At 40.9% G+C, this 18,407-nt stretch overlaps 1 protein-coding gene across 1 annotated transcript in view; it reads right to left on the bottom strand.

The window, feature by feature from the left end:
* The window catches only part of SLC10A7 (solute carrier family 10 member 7), a 251,656-nt gene that overhangs the window by 73,184 nt on the left and 160,065 nt on the right, over positions 1–18,407 (bottom strand). Inside the window, exons 6-7 of the mRNA XM_040418521.1 lie at positions 2,779–2,814; positions 1,839–1,922 (exon numbers count right to left, since the gene is read on the bottom strand). Coding sequence (XP_040274455.1) covers positions 1,839–1,922; positions 2,779–2,814 — 120 coding nt within the window. The remainder of the gene's footprint in view (positions 1–1,838; positions 1,923–2,778; positions 2,815–18,407) is intronic.

Below are 18,407 nucleotides of genomic sequence, written 5' to 3' on the forward strand. Positions count from 1 at the left end.
GTACAGCTGTAAGACCACTATATAACTGTAGCATCTCAACCATTATATCACTTTCCTTGGTTCTTGTAAGAAAAGCTATTGTTGATCTCATTCTAAATTTTAGTTTATGTGATATCACGCGCATATTCAATTTTTTTCTTTGTTTAAAGAGCATCTGTCACCATGATCACCTAATTAACCAGGCAGCATACTGCCTAGTAGGGTTAAACATTTCTCTGCAATAGATATCACTGATGCAGAGAAATGCTTATTATTAGGTATATGTATGTGAGCTGCTCAGAGCATCAAAGGGCTGGCCTAGCCCCTCGGAGCACTGTTTCAACACCGCCTCTCCCTGTCGCCAGTCCCCCTCGAGATCAAGGCCTAGTGTTCCTTGTCTTTTCATTTCCTGATTGTTATACTTTAGAACTGTGATCTAATCAAGCTTACCAATGTGTGTCTATTCCTATTAGTGTGATGTAATACCCAATCAAGGCATTCTTGAGGGTTGATGTGTTTTTGCGAGTGTTACTATATTGGATTGTGTGCATTTATACTGTTTTACATCCATCACTGATATTTGTCCTGTCTATATGAAGAAGGGGGTATCTCCGGAAACACATCACCTTTGGACTGAATTATCCGGTAAGGAACAGCGCTGGTTCCGTTTTTTTTTCCCCTTGTCCTTTTCCACCGCATCATTGAGCACCAGGAATACAAGTGGAATTTGCCCTGGTGGAAGCACCAGAGACACTAGCAGCAATCCCGGATTCAAGTATTCGTACTTTTTGTGACTCCTCAGATCATAGATGTTGTGACTTTTCGCAACACTATGGTAACTTTTGAGTCACAGACTATTACAAAAAGTATTACCCTATGTTGCCGCTCTTTCATTTTTTACTATTAAGAAACCGTATTTTATTCAAGTGAAGTTTTAGGCCTCATATGCACGACTGTATTTTTTCCCTGGGTGCAATCCGCATTTTCTTTGCGGAGAGCACACTGACTCATTCATTTCTATTGGGGCCATGCAGATCCTTGTGACTATTCCACAAATTTTAGAATATGTCCTATTTTTGTCCAATTTCAGATGGAAATAGTCATTTCTACTGATGCGAGTAAAAAAAAAATGAAATGCACAAGGAAAGTATCTGTATTTTGCGGACCAAATACGGACACGGCCGTGTGCATAAAGCCTTAATAGGACTTATTTTCCAATAATTAGTAACATCCATCATGAAACTCCATTAATATTTAAATTCAACTCTTTTAAGGCTACTTTGACACTAGCGTTTCTATTTTCCGGTATTGAGATCCTTCATAGGGTCTCAATACCGGAGAAAAACGCTTCCGTTTTGCTCCTCATTCATTGTCAATAGGGACAAAACGGAACTGAACAGAGGAGAATGCTCCAAAATACATTCTGTACCGTTTGGTTGTGTTCTCATACCGGAGAGCAAACCGGAGCATGCTGCGGTTTTCTTTCTGTCATGGGATGCTGAGAAAAACTGATCCGGCATGACCCACAATGCAAGTCAATGGGGACGGATCCGTTTTCTCTGACACAATAGAAAACGGATCTGTCACCCTTGACTGTCAACCGGATCCGTTCATAACGGATGCAGATGGTTGTAGTATCAGTAACGGAAGCGTTTTTGCTGAACCCTGCCGGATCCAGCAAAAACGCTAGTGTGAAAGTAGCCTAACTTAAGAAAATAAATAAAAAGAGCTGCATTTTTAAAGGGTTGTTAAGTGAATCACTGAAGGTACATTTTAAGTAAAGTGTTATCAATCGCGCATTGTAATTTGTACTTATATAGTAATTCTTGATGCTGTCTGAATGAAAACGAGGAACATACCTGTCCAATGATCAGGGGAACCACAACAGTCATGAACAATTGAGAGAATATGGAGGTAAAGGGCACTGATGAGGACGATCCCAACTATAGGAGAAAACAGACATAAATCAAAGCAACCCAAGAACTCCTGCCACCGAAAAATACCGTAGACAAATTGTAGTGAAAACTGTCTTAAGAACAACTGGCAAAAGGTGTCTGAGTGTAGATTTTTTAAAATCAGACTCATAAGCACATCAGTTTTGTGTGTGTGGATATTTTTTTACTTCATGCACAGACTGAAAGATTGGGTGGTGAGAGAACAGGGAATACTTGCTTTTGTAGGGTCAATATAATGGTTGTAGGTGAGAATTTAGAGGTTGGTGCCTAATGGAATGCATTGCAATAGATCGTAACACACAAAATGTTAAGAGACATCTGTCAGCAGAATTGTACCTATGAAACTGGCTGACCTGTTACATGTGCACTTGGCAGCTGAAGTCATCTGTGTTGGTCCCATGTTCATATGTGTTCACATTACTGAGAAAAATGGTGTTTTAATATATGCAAAAGAGCCTCTAGGAGCAACGGGGGCGTTACCATTACACCTAGAAGCTCTGCTCTCTCTGCAGCGCCCTCTGCACTTTAAATTGACAGGGCCAGGTGTGATGAAGTTTAAGCTACCTGGCCCTGTCAAAGTGTAGAGGATGCAGCAGTTGCAGAGAGAGCAGAGCCTCTAGGTGTAATGGTAACGCCCCCATTGCTCCTAGAGGTTCATTTGCATATATTAAAACTTTGTTTTTCTCAGCAATGAGGGCACATATGGACATGGGACCAACACAGATGCCTTCAGCTGTCAAGCGCACATGTAACAGGTCAGCCAGCTTCATAGTTTATAAATCTGCTGACAGATGCCCTTTAACAATGTAAACAATCTCCTTATAATATAAAAATGTATACTTACAAATAAAAGCAGCAGCATTGGGGTCACAACAATACCCTGAAAAGAAAAAAGAGTAAGCGTTATACTTAGAAAAATACTTTTACAATTTTACAATAAAAAGTGCATGTTATGTAAGGTGATGTATATGCTCTTAAAGGTATAAGGAAAGCTTTATCATTGAGTAAAGTATTTAAAGGGATTTTCCCACATTGGAGATTTTTAGAACCGCTGGGGGCCCCACCACTTGGATTCTCACTTATCGTTTGGTACAGAAGTCCTGAGCCCCAGCTGGATGATTCTGAACGTTTATCTCAGCTCCACAGACATTAAAAAGTGTGGCAGGGCACATGCTCAACCGCCTCTCTGTTTGTGGAGATATGGAAAAGCCCTTTAAAGAGAACCTTTCATGTATTTTTATTTTTTTTATTAAGTACCTTTACTTGTGGGGTAGGCTCCGCTGAGGCTGCCATCATGGTTTTTTTTAAAATACCCCTTGCTTGCCCCCCTGCAGTTTTTGCGCCCAGTATGTTAATATGAGCATCGGTACAAGGAGGAGGAGACGCCGCGGTCCAATCACAGCGGAGAGCGTCACAGCCAGGGACAAGGTGAGCTGTTTTTTCTCCCTGGCTGTGACGCGCTCTGCTGCAATTAGACCATGCCACCGCCAGGGAGAAGGAGACGTCCCCCGAGAAACCCTGGCATCTCCTCCTCGCTGTACCGATGCTCAGTATGAACATACTGGGCATGAAAACTTCTGGGGGGCACAGCGAGGGGTATTTGAAAAAAAGAGCAATGATGGCAGCATCAGCAGAGTGTAACCCGCAAGTAAAGGTACTTAAAAAAATAAAATAAAAAATACATGAAAAGGTCCTCTTTAAAGAGCTCAATGAAAACACTGTCCTGTCATTGGGCTGCTACCTATTTATAAAGTCGTTTTGCGCCATTTTACTTGCTACAGCTGCTGTAGTCAGGTCTAAGTGTACATTTCTAGGAGCAATAACTGCTCGGCTTGAAGCAGGGCTCACTGCTGGGTGCTGTAGGGCATAGTGCATTAATAAAATATGCAGCACCCACAATAGAGCTCCAAACGGTCACTGGAAGCAGCTTTGGCACAAGAATGGTTTGCTGGGAGTTCTATGGTTTGGGTCTCCATGGCCAAGAAGCTGCATAAAACTCTAACACCACCAAATACAATGCCAGGCATCAGCTGGAGCGGTGTGGAGCTGCGTGCCAGTCTGATGACGAACACACATTCTCCAGAGTGATGAATCTTGCTTCGCCATCTGGCAGTTCAATGGACAAATCTGGGTTTGTCAGATGCCAAGGAAATGCTCTGTACTTGAATGTGTAATGTAATCTGTAAAGTTTGGTAGAGCAATAACTGTGGCCATGAAATAAGGCATAAACTGAGTACAATGGACGAGAGGGGTCACCATACGAGATACAAAAAGTACAAATATTGTAAAGTGATTAAAGGAAACCTGTCCCCGTAAAAATGCTCTCCGGTCTACCAGAAAGTTATAAAGCGGGAGGAATCCAGCAGACTGATATATGGGTTTGTGGGAAAAGATTCAGTATAAGGGAGAGTTCATATTTTTCCGTTCTTCTGATCCTCTTCTGGTCAGAAGAACAAAAAAAAACAAGATCCTGTATATAAAAAAAAAAAAAAAAAAAAAAGACAAACTGATTCTGTTGAACATTTGACATCCGTTTGAGCCATTTCCATCTGTATAAAAAAAAAAAAATGGATCTCAGACAGAAATGGTTCAAATGGATGACAAATGTGCACCTGAATCATTTTTATTTTTATTTTTTTTACAGAATCTTTTTTTGGTTCTTTTGACTGATCAGAGGAACGGAAAATGAAACTGTGATGTAAACTATCCCTTACTAGTACCTTATTGATGAAATCCCTGAAATGCTCTACAACTCTTCCATCCTCAACAATATGGCACATGCAATCTCAGTGCTAGAATAGTGGCAGAAAATATTGAGGCTCGAACTACAGATTAAATATGAATTCATGCCACAATTACAATTCTGCCGCAATATCTGCAGTCACGGTATCAGTGGGAGTATTTCCATATTGTGACTGTGTGATGCAGTGGACAGTTCCAGAATGGTCTATGATGATACTGAGTGGGTCACAGCCAGATCAGGCTTCAGCTGTGGCCTACTTGAAGAGAACGGATCTCCTGAAAGGCTCCATTGAGACAGATTATATTGTGCTATTATTTGATGGTCATTTGGACTATAGTGAGGCTGGCAGCAGATGACAATTAAGGGAAATCAATAATTCTGATGTGATAATGCAGTGCTAACATAATTGACCGGTGAAGAAGCAAATATATGACACTTTCCAGACTTACAAAATACAGTGAGAAACACAAAAAATGCCACAATATAGCTATAAATGAATAACTGAAATGAAGCAAGTGCTTATTCTAGTTCTGGACCCAAGAGGACCCGCTGTCACAGTTCTAAACATATTAACCGTATACAGAACGGTGTTATTAGGACCCAAATGTGTAGTAGTGGCACAAAGACCTGCCACCATTCCTGATCTGCTTGTTTTAGGAAATACCTGTATAGGACACAAAGCAACAATTCAGGAGCATCTTTTATTCTAACTCTACATTGTGCTGTTCCTCTGTTATTCCCCCTGAATAATTATGAACATTTGACAACTGGGTGTAGCATTCCCGTTGTCAAATGGGTGTATTCCTACACAGCCTGAATCTGTCAGAAATAATTGGGCAATGTCATAGTATGTAGGGACATGCCCCCAACTGGTAAAAAACAGCTGTCAATGTATTCATCATTTTTAGGAGAAAAAAAAATGGAGAAAAAAGACACAACATACAGTTCTGTGAAAAGATGCTTTGAAACTGCCATTTCATAAAGAATACAAGTATTTGCAAAAACACACATCAGGAGAGGTTACAGGTCCTCTTTTTGATACCTTACATGAAACAAGTAGTTTTCGGCATTTATGTTTTAACATATACAAGTGTCTATGCAATTAAACAGGCCCAGGAGCTGGAAACTCACATAAACATCAATAAAAATGGCACAGTTTGAACAGTACACGCTCTGCAATGTATTTAAAGGGAACCTGTCTTATCGAGTTGACTGGGAGAGCTGTGCTATAGTAAGCCAGTCCCTGTAGAGTTATAAACCTCCTGACTCTCCATGCCTATATCATCTGTGAGTGCTGAATCTCCAGTGCAGTTCAAGGAGAGGGGAGACAGGCAGAAGCTGCATCACATAGGGGACACAGAGACTCTGCAGTGTGAGGGGACAGCAGTTCTGTGTCACCTGTTAGTCAGAGCAGCACAGTGTGATGAGACTCTTCTGTCTTTACAAAGCCAGAGGCATAAGAGGGAATCTAGGCCGCATTAGCAGAATCATATCTGAGGGTTAGAATGAATCAAGATGACAGACGGTCCATCAATGGCACAAAGTAAAACACGTCTACACAAGAGCCTCTATGTTCGTCTATAATGTCCAGGTGTGCATCTCTAAGGCTGAAATTAGATATAACACTAAGGTGTTTTACATGCAATGACGGCACCTAAGTTGTGCGCCAACTATATCTGAGACATACATTTTAAAGGGAACCTGTCACCTAAAAAACGCCTCCCAAACCGCCAGCTTTACCTTAAAGTAGCCAGAAGTATGTTCCTAAAGATCCGTTTTTTCCTCCGGCCAGATGCACCAAAATCTTGAAAAACAAACTTTAATCCCCTGCACGCTCTATGTAATAGCTTGAGTTTGAAGTCAAGGGGGCAGCGGCCTCTTCGCTTCAAGTCAAGCTAAGCCCGCCCCTTACCCATCCTCTGTGATTGACATTCTGCTGTGAGGCTGGGATCGTGCAAGTCTCGGGCATGCGCTCCTTGTCACTGCGCAATCTTGTCTCCGGCTCCCGCACTCAGCCGGCCGCCGCACTCAGCCGGCCGCTTTCCTCTCTCTGCGCATTAGCCAGGCTCTTCCATCGTGCGCGTGTGCCCGGCGCATGCGCAGAGGGAGCAAAGCGGCCGGCTGAGTGCGAGAGACGGGATCGCGCAGTGACAAGGAGCGCACCGCGCCGCGCATGCCTGAGACTTGCACGATCCCAGCCTCACAGCAGAATGTCAATCACAGTGGACAGAGGACGGGTAAGGGGCGGGCTTAGCTTGACTTGAAGCGAGGAGGCCGCTGCCCCCTTGACTTCAAACTCTGCTGGTACATAGCGCGTGCAGGGTATTAAAGTTCGTAGCGCGTGCAGGGGATTAAAGTTTGTTTTTCAAGATTTTGGTGCATCTGGCCGGAGGAAGAAAAGGATCTTTAGGAATATACTGCTGGCTACTTTAAGGTAATGCTGGCGGTTTGGGAGGCGTTTCTTAGGTGACAGGTTCCCTTTAAGTCTACAATAAAAAAATTCTAAAAATACAGTTTTGGTAGGGTTTCTCGGGTACTCAGATATTGCTGACTTTCCCTCAGGATAGGTTATCAATCTCAGACGACAGCTGGCACCCCCACTGATCAGTTATTTCACTTAAGTAGAAGCTGAGATGCAGTACGTTGCTTGGCCACTACTCAGTGGACAGAGCCTTGTGCTCTGTACAGAGCGATGGGGAAGGCAAGAAAAGTGAAGAAATATCCCTGCCTTCTCTATGGGGATTCACAGCTGTCACTGACAGCCGGCTACATGCTTCTGCAGCTGCCCAATTAGCGTAAAGCTGCAATCTCTGCAGGGACGTTTTGAACTATCTATACAGAGATACGTATGTGTCGATCACCAGGACGTATACAGTCAACAGCCAGTCGGCAAGGGGTTAAAGAAGACCTGTCACTACAAAATGCAGTGCAATCTGTAGGCAGCAAGTTATAGAGCAGGAGAAGCTGTAGTGGGAAAAGATTCAGAAAAACTTGTAATTTATACATTTAAATATTTGCTTTTTCTGATTTCAGTTGTACACAGGGGAGGTGTTATCAGTGATTGACAGCATTCTCTGAGAAAAGCCAGCCATACTCATTCAATAGTGGTTGGCCAGGCAGTCTTAAAAGGACATCTGTCAGCAGATTTGTACCTATGACACTGGCTGACCTGTTACATGTGCACTTGGCAGCTGAAGACATCTGTGTTGGTCCCATGTTCATATGTGCCCACATTGCTGAGAAAAATGCTGTTTTAATATATGCAAATCAGCCTCTAGGAGCAACAGGGGCGGTTCCCTTCCACCTAGAGGCTCAGCTCTATCTGCAACTTCCGTGCCCTCTTCTGTGATGATGTTTACACTACCTGGTCCTGTTAATCAAGGTGCAGACAGCACAGCAGTTGCAGAGTGAGCAGAGCCTCTAGGTGTAATAGAGGATCATTTGCATATATTAAAACATCATTTTTCCCAGCAATGCAGGTACATATGAACATGGGACCAACACAGATGTTTTCAGCTATCAAGTGCACATGCAACAGGTCAGCCAGTGTCATAGGTACAAATCTGCTGACAAAGTTTCAACAAATAGATGAAAAAGTCATACAGAAATCAATTCATACAAGTACACGAGTTTCCAGAAAACTGTATGACAACTATTATTTGCACCATTGTTACTTAAATTATAAAACTCCCCGCTTTCAATCTGTTACAAATCTAGGCAAATTTGCTAACCAAGGCACTAACTGGGTGACAGCCCCTGTGAGATCTGTAATGGTAATCATCTCGCCTATCACCCAGCCTTCCCAGAAACAGATAAATGACAACTCCAAGATTTTCTTACTGGTTGTTGTTTTTTATTTTTATTTTATTTTAGGAGCAATCATTTTGAACATAACACATCACCATGGGAAAACAGACTGCTTTGAAAATATCAGATCATTGTTAGGTTATGAATCTTATATTTGAAAGTGATTTATGTTATCATTTACTGTTAAAAAAAGATAAAGAAAAATGAAGGAAAGGCTTACTGTTCACAATTTATAGCAAATTTTGTATTTGATAAAAGGTGAAGCAGCACTTTAAAGTGGAAAAACGCAGGAGAAGCTGAACTGGCATAAACTGGTGAGCAAAGCAAGTCAGCTTTTGGCTAGTTTCCCATAAGAGTATTATTGAGGCATTTATGGGCCTGTATTGTGAATGAGTGTCCTAGACAGTAGGTCTACTAAACCAAACTCACAGCAGATCCCTTGTTGTGAGCTTGTGTCGGTAGCCCAACGGTTGGGCTGGGAAACTTGACTGTAATACCATGGGCAAAGTCTCAATGGGTGCCAGTCCGTAACAGTATAGTACCCATGTGAGGGTCGCCCAGAGGCCAACAAGACTTTGACCATGGTATGACATATTGGACGATCATCTTTGGATTATTATCCATCTGTATGAAATTATCAAAATCGATACATACACTGTTTTCTAGATAGTCTCTGGGTGGCAGAGTAAGCAGGGCCAGATTAAGGGTTCCAGGAGTACAGAACACTCCTTTCATTGAGGCCCCCAAACTTTTGTGAAGCAATCCTCCGCCACATACTGGATGACATTTAATGAGACTTGTACACTGCTTTGGAGTAAACCATGAGGAATTTTGAGCGCAGTGTGCACCATACTGTAGCTTACTTGTGGGAGGCAGGAGAGTGCTGCCCAAGTCCCTTTTCATGAAATTCCACCCCCTTTCGTGTATGCCCCTTTCATGACGTGCCTTCCATGTGCTGTGTGAGAGATGACCAACTTCTCTGGGAGTTCAGGAGGCCTCCCCTTTTTGCAGGAGCTTTCCAGATGTTCAAGGAGAGTTGGCAAGTTTATAATGCCCTCTCCCATTCACGGCCACCCGTGCCCTTAATACTTTGTTTTATGTCCCCTATAGATAGTGCCACACACTCTGTGAAACCCATATTTAATGTCTCATGCTCTGTGCCTCCTGTATATAGTGCATCTTCTCTGTGCCCCCTTTATATTTATTGCCTCTTGTTTGGCCCCTCTATATATTGCCTCTTCTCTGTGCCCTCTGAACACAGTGCGCATACGCTGTATTATAATACGCACCTGTCCCCGATCCTACAATACCGCAATGCTGGCTTCTTCTAGCCGGGTCTGCTCCTATGGAACATCACAGGTGATGCGATGACATAAATGCTCCACCTACCTCACAGAATGGCAGAGCAGGGAACCATTGTCCCGCCAGTGCTTTCAGGTACACAATTGTGTACAGTGGCGCCAGGAAACCAGGTAAATAAACCCGGTGATTGGGCCCCCCTACCCTGCTTCAACTGCACCAATGATGACCCGGCCCTGAGAGTAAGACATTAGCAGGGTAGTCTGTCCTACTACTGGGACAACACCCACACCATTCAAGCCACGGGCAATTTTACCAAGTCCCTCTCAGCTATTAAATTATTTTCAAATCATCAAAACAAAGCTTATATAACGACATTGTGTAATCCATATATTTCAGTATCTGAGCAACACACTCCAATCTATTCATCCATTGACCACGTTGTCAATGTGGCTTTTTTTTTTTTTTTTTTCATTTTTGGAAAGATGTTTTCATATTTATGAGCTAGTATGAACAATGAGTAGGTAAAGCATGGGGCAAACATTATCAAAATGTTTATTAAAATATTCTTCTGATACATAATAATGCATTGATTCATGGACTACCAGATGACAACCAATGTGTCTGTGTGCCGTGGCTTTATAATTCAGCCCTACTCAGGTGACACTGTTCAGGGGACAGACCAGGTCTACTGCTGCCCCTATCAATGGGATGTAAAGTGTCTTCCTACCCCTGTCCTGGCAATATGTGCACCGAGTGTGTATTTCTACTCCCTAAAATGAATGATTATCTGTCCTTCTTCATGCAAGGTCAACACCATCACAGTTTAAGTCATTTGCAAAGCTGAGCTTTCCAACAGCAATTGTGTTGGTGCAAAGAGGCTTCCTTCTATCTTCAGCCTGTTGAGGAACTTTCAAGAAATCCATTTACACCTCTGATGTGAAAGACTGCTGCAATATATTTCTGTGGTTTTAGCGGTTTTAACAAATAAAAACCCCAATGATAGAAAAATTGGGAATCAATCCATCCAAATCTGTGCAAATGCATTTCTATGACTGTGTGCAAAATTCTATTCTAATGCAAACTGCATACTGATCTTGGGCTATTCATTGTTTAATTATTAATAGGCAATATCATGGTGAAGTGTTGGGAATGTCTTCAATGAATCACCTCTAGAAGTAATGATTAAACATGGCTGGCATAAGATAAGAGCGAAACAGTATTTTTCTTGTATTCTGGTTAGTTGTACTAAAACTATCCATAGCATTCTCCATCTACTACAGCCAATGCATAACTTATATATGGCATAAATATAATAAATAGCCGTGACTCCATGTTTGTCTTCTCCCATCGTATCAGTCTCACATGAACACATACAATTTACCTTGTATGACTTTCTCAGACTTTCCAGTTCAAACTGACTATTAGTATTGGATGCATGCCCCATGCTTAAAGGGGTACTCCCATCGGAACATTTATGGCACATCCACAGGATAAATCATAAATGTCAGATCAGTGCAGGTCCCACTTCTGGGATCCAGTCCTATCTCAATGATGCGATCCCGTCAGAGTCTGCTGTGAATGAAGAGCAGGCCGTTCCAGTCCAGTGTTCTCCATTCACTGCTATGGGACTTCAGGAAATAGCTGAGTATGCTAATATATTCATTGTTCATACTAGCTCAGAAATCTGAAAATGTTCCAAAAAGTAGGGGGGGAAAAAACTGAAAATCCACATGGACAGTGTCATACCTATTGCGCAGTTACTAAAATACATATAGATTGCACAATGGTGTTACAAAACCTTTGTTAGGATTTGGAAAGAGGTCATTTTTAAGGTCTTTTAGAGCAGCCTCCATTGGCCATGGCCTTGGCCCATCTCACAGTAGTAGGACACAGTATGAGATGCCAGACACCTCTGGTGGTGGCTTACCTCCCAAGAGAACAAAAGGATTCAGGATTGAAATTCAAAGTGCTTGACTCTTCTCTCCCCTGACATATGTCAGAGAAGATTTGAAAGCTCCCCATATACATTGGACTGTCAGACGGCCTGCCAAAAATACAGCATACATTAACATATTGTGTATGGGGGTCTTTAAGTCTAGGAACCAGCTTTAAAAGTTAGGAGCCAGTACATAGTCACAGTAGGACCACCCACTACTTCTCAATCAAAGCATGGCCACCGTTCTCCATCCCTCAGGTGTCAAGCCTTTACCGAGCACCCGTACTGCCTGCCAGGCTGAATCGCCCCTTACAAATATAAACCAACCAGGCTTTGATCTTCTTTCCTCTACAATGAAATTAAAAGCCATAATGAAGGATAAATGAATGTGTCTATAGATCAGAAATCGTCACATTAGCAGCATTTACTGGGAACCGTAAAACGATACTTACCGCACGTTGACAACCCTGACAAAGATATGTTATTGAACAATACAAAGCCACATGGCATTAAAAAGTGGGCATTCACAGGTTAATTCCAGATATACTCTGCGGCCCAGCAAAGGCTGCGGGACAACAATGCACAACGTATCTTACAAACTCAGGATAGGTCATCAATATCATTGTGTGGCAGTCTGACACTAGGCACCCCATCCGATCAGCTAGAAACTGTACGGTGGAAGGAGCCGGAAGCACAAGGTTCTGTCCACTGTGTGGTGGCCATGCCAGGGGTCTGCAGTCCCCATTCAGGTAATTGATAGCAGAGCTGCAGTATACCATCACCGGAAACGACACTGTGGACAGACTGTTACCAGTGCAGGTGGCTGCCCAAAACTGCTGACTGGCAGGGGTGCCGGGTGTCAGACTGATGACCTATGCTGAGGATAGGTCATCAGTACCGAAGTATTGGTAAACCCTTTTAAGGGAGGTATCATCCCACTGCAGCCGATCATGCAGAGTTTGGTAAAACTCTATTGTAAAAATATAATATTAATTTCCATATTTAAATGTAATAAATAAATGCTCTTATTTTGTAATCCTGCATACTGTATATATGAAAAACATAACTAAAGTATCAACAGAATGGGTGCATTTAACACAACAGAATTTTTTTTTTTTTTGTAATTGAAATGCACTTATGTGTTGCAGAACATTTATATTTCAACTGTATAATAAAAACTGGAGCATTCCATACTTCATCTTGGCCACAAGGTTGTGCTATGGGGCTTCCATAACCTACCTCTCTGGTATATAAAGCGCTGCAAGTAACCACTGAATAGAACCTAATTCCAGAAGTGATATTCAGTATATCACAAACAGTTTAGGTACCGATAACTTTGGAGTTATCACAGTATGTATTCAGTAGACTGAAATATATATATATATATATATATATATATATATATATATATATATATATAAACTTTTGGATAGATTTTAATGTATATAAAATATATATAATTTTCTACATCTATCTATCTATCTATCTATCTATCTATCTATCTATCTATCTATCTATCTATATATATATATATATATATATATATATTAGAAAGACCTCTAATGATGTATGTAAAATCTATGAAAAGTTTTCTCAACCGTCATTCAATAAACCTGGCTCTCCATGTCTAGTAAATAAACAGATAAAAATGTGTGTGTGTGTATATATATATATATATACACACACACATACATACATACACACATACATATAAATAAATATATATTTTCGTTATTTTTCTTTTACACTAGCATTGCTGGTGGCCCTTCATTATGTTGGCATGGTCAAATCACATTAAAGTCTATTTGAGTCTCCAGAGAATGTGTCTGCCAGAAGTGTTTTCTTCAATAAAATTTTCTGAACATGCTTACTCGCTGTGCCACTTTATCTTAACCCTTGGATTTCAGATTATATTTTAATATCAATAATTCTCTCTGGCTGCGAAATGCCAGTTTTTATAGTCATCACCTCTTTACTAACAAGCAAACTGGATGGGTGACGGTGGCGGGGTTCAATTGTTTCTTTTTGAGATGAATGAAAACAAATATTTTTGTAATTTTGGAACAGCCCAAATGTTTTGTTTTTTCATACAAGAGAAATTTCCGATATTTATGACTGAAATGAATGCAAGAAACTTAACAGTCTAACCTAAAAGGCATAAAAATGTCAGGTTTCTTACGGCAATCACTTGCCTGTCGCTGCTATTACAGGATAGAAATACTACGGCATATTTCTGCTTAGGTGCCCAATTAATAAGACACAAGCAGCTATAGTGGAATACGGTAGAGGAGTCCGCTGTCATACTGGGCACAGAGTCACGTGGTGCCTCACAAACCACATCAACTCTAATCAATGCAGTTGTCTATAGTAAATACTTCTATATTGAGGCATAAGCAGAGTTATATAACCTTTGTAAACCCTGTAGGGGACCACGAACTTCATACTGTTGTACAGAATTGACCCCAAATCAAAGGCGAATGAAGAGATGAGATATATTAATGACAAAACTACCCAAAGTGCACCGTTAAACCTGTTCTACTTTGTAAAATATAGCAATAGATGGCAAAAGGAAATGAATGCTGTAGTAGCTTGCAATATAAGGAATGGCAAAATTACATGTCAATAAAACTGTTTGATAATAAATTTACACTAATCAAATTAAATACTAGTAATAAAAACAGTTTGCAGTTTGTAATATAGAATTTAGAGATGTCACCCTATTCATTATAACCAACATAGCTCATGCTTTCACTCTCCAACATTTAAAGTGGGAGATTTCCCACTTTAATGCCCATACAGAAAACTGGCATTAAAAAGTCGCAGACTCCAGATTTCCAACTTTTTAAAAGCCTTTTGCGCAATTTTTTTTTTGTGCAAATGGCTTCTTATCCTCATCCTCGCACTTTCCAAAAAGGGTGTGTGGTGGGAGCAGGGACATCAGATGCGGCAGATTTAGCACCATTTACGACCGTTTCCCGGTATAAATGATGACAGAAATTTACATCTGCTATGAGTTGGTAAAGGTCTCATGTCAGAAGCATGTACTTTTGGAGGATGCGCTTAATCTATGACAAGTCATACTGGTCTTGATAAATCTCTCCAAATGGCTGTTACAATCTGATTAGTGGCTGAAAATACTTGTATTGGTACTAATTTTTCCTATATGCTTCCCAGAGATCTCTAGTCTACATGTGGTCAGTAGACGATGGAGACGCCAATGACGTGGACGTTCAGGTTCCAACTTTACTAAGACTCATTCAACCTTCTTTTTCTCATAGTTTATTATCTTTACATCCTTGCTGTTCATGCTCTGACCCGGGGAGCTTCTGTTTGGGCTCCTGCTACTACACAGCACACAATCTGACCAAGCAGAGCTATGTAGGAAATATGTAAAAGGAAGTGTAAATGGAAATGTAAGAAATATGAGAGGGAGAACGCAGCAGCAGGAGGTGGATCTCAGACTACCCTGCTTAAAAAGTGAAACACATCCTAAACACATAAAAATCCACATATACTACTAAGAATTTAGACTCCAATCACAAAGCAATCCCTTCATAACCATGATTACCCATAAAATACCAGCAACCATCCATGTTAAAACTATGCATAGTATATAGATTTGTAAAGCATCCATATCTGGCATCATAAATAATTCATCAATGAAAACTTCACCTTGAAGCTACTTTCCAGAATATATTACGGAAACGCACAAACAGCAACCTGACTAATATAAGGCTATTATTGTATTTGCTCTCTGCAATAACTGGAAGATTCACATAATATCAATTCATCTCTGAACTGAAAAATCTGCAGCAGATTCCACGCAGTTCTGTTGAGGTGGAGTGTGGTGTACAGGATCACAGAAGGTCTATAAACTCCAAAAAGTGCATAAGCGGGACTCTTCTGACCCTTTTCTGAAGCGATCGTTGGCGTCTCATCACCTGGACCGGACATGTCAAAAGTTTGTTAGCATAACAGATACCCTTTAGAGTGGGTTCACAAAGTGGGGCAGCTTCATCATTGTCCGGCTAGGATAACTAGATGCGCTGCCAGATGCTCCGCTTGATCTCGAATATGATGAGGTCGACGCCAAAGCAAAAGTGGATTGGAAAGGAATAAAAAAAAAAAAAAGGAAAGACTTCTTCCTGCTGGATACACCTATTTGTGGGCCCATCTTTAAAGTGAATTTAAACATGTTTTGCTGACCGTCAGCCCTCGTGGGCAGGGTTCTCTTTCCCTATTAACCAGTCAATGGTTCATGTTTGTTTTACTTATTTTTGTACATTACCGATATAAACCGTTTTCATGCCCATGGCACTATAGAATTAATAAATGATCATAATGATGAGAATATTAATAGTACAGTGAAACCTCCCCAAAAGGCCACCCCCTTGATCAGAACTGATTGTTATGCATACTGGCTATCTTCTTTGAGAAGACCACCCCTTAAAAGGTCACTTATGATTTTGGAGCAGATTTTAACCTATGACAATTCTTCAAACGATTACTGCGTGGGTTTCTTCAAACAGGTAGATGTCGTTTTTAAAACCTCATCTATAGGCAGTGCACTGTAAAATTGCCACAGAATTATGGTACAACCTGACCATGGCATAGTTGTTTACCTCACTGGATAAAAATGTGTGGAGTAATCGAAAATATGTTTGGGTCCCCTAAGATGCGGAGTTGGTGGTCAATGCTTAACAAGTCCTATTTATTTTGCCATCTACTGCAGAAGACAGGAATTTCCCCCTGCAGTTGACTTGTATATCATAATCAATCATTTCCATACCTATGCTACTGAGATGCTTTCATGTAGCCTGCGTCTAACAACTCCTATTTCAAGCTTGTCATAAACCTAACGGGGGTATTTGATAGTCCCTGTGCTGTGGGAGGATGCTCTTAATTTAGGCCTCTTAGTGAATTTGCCAGGGGTGATGGCACAGACCGACCCAGCACCTGCCACTCCCGAGTGGTGTTGATGGGGTAAAAACACCAATGCAACAACATTTTGGATCTTGAGACTTTTCTATTCCAAAAACTAGCGTAGCCTCCATAGGTGGAACTCTAAAAATTCTAATCGCTACATGAGCACGCTGACAACAATCTATTTTATTGACATGGCAAAAAAGACAGTTGGGTAGACATGAAGTCTTTTCCTGGATACTCGCTGCCTTACCATCTAATACTTGCTCCATTTTTGGCAACTTTCTTCTCTTTCTGGCACTGAAAATGTTGAAAGCACCTACATCTGCTTGTATTACCAACATTGCTTTACAAGAGCCTAAACTAAGTCAGCTCAGCAAATGATAGGGATGAACAGTTATTAATTAAGGAGTGATTCAAACTGAATGGTTCCCTAATGAATATTCAGATAATTAATTTGTGTTACTCGTGTTTCTCTTTAATAACAATATTATGTAATAGTCTGGGTGCACATAGTGTTAAACTCTGTATCAGATCATGGTATAGAAGATGCTCCTCCAGGTCAAGGCATGCTGCTTTTGATCCTCCAGAAGCCCAGAAGCTCCTCAGCCTAAGTCAAGCTGCTGCTCCACCTCCCCTCCTTAAATTCACACACTTCTTCACACAGATGATTTGCAGTATACCTAGAGCTATGACTTCAGTGAAATCCTACAGTATCACACTTCACTAAACAAAATGCCATTTAATCACTTAGCCAAGAGCTGGGGCAGTACAAAAGGTAGATGAACTCTAGAGGAATGTAACACATGCCAAACCTTTATATGTTTTCTACCCACCCCACAAAAACCATTGTGACCGCCGTCAATTACAAGTAGCTTAGTCAGGAAATCACAAATCCTTTGTTAAACGTGTATTATTAAAATCACCATAAAATGTTCTGTCGCTCTGCAAAGATTTAGTTTAACCTAATTTGCACAGATTTTGATTTACATATTTGGCTTCTTCTCTATTCTTATTTATTCCATTAATATAAAAAGTAAAGAAGAAAAACTTGTCCGTATTGTTTCTCAGTCTGCAGTATTTCCTGACACAGGCAGTCTTGTAAAAAGCTTAGAACCTGGGGTTATTTCCAGGTGATCTCTTCCACTTTGAGCTGATAGCAGAACTCTGACCTTCAGTGGACTAAGTTGTGGACTATAAATCAGTTCTCATGTTAAGACAACCAATGTCCATAGGTCCTCAAAGGAGGAGATCCACTGCTTAGGACCTCAGCTATCTGCAACAATCTGCAGCTCCCCCTGGAGGACTCAGCATAGCCATGTACTGAATACACACCATGTAATACCAGATTTCTTCTGCGGAGGCTGCAGAAACGTGTAGACACCTGCCTCAACGAGAGAAGGGGGTGTCCAAATCAGACAACCCTTTACACGCTATTGGTATACTACTGATGACTAGTGTTGAGCGTGAATATTCGAATTACGAATATTTATCTCGAATATTCGTCATTTTTTTACATCTGAAAACATGATTCCTCCCTACTTCTTGCTTGTGGGCCAATGAGTCATTGGCCCACAAACAACTTGAGCAGGGAGGAATCATGACTTTAGATGGGAAAAATGTAGAATATTCTAAAAAACGAATATATAGCACTATATAGAATATATTCGTTTTTTTAGAATATTAGTCTTTTTTTTTTAAAATCTGTACAATTGTTCCACTTTGGCGTACTCCTCCCCGACAAACGTTCTTGTCACCATGG

Source organism: Bufo bufo, chromosome 2 (genome assembly GCF_905171765.1).
Source record: "Bufo bufo chromosome 2, aBufBuf1.1, whole genome shotgun sequence".
In the NCBI taxonomy this organism is placed as follows: Eukaryota; Metazoa; Chordata; class Amphibia; order Anura; family Bufonidae; genus Bufo; species Bufo bufo.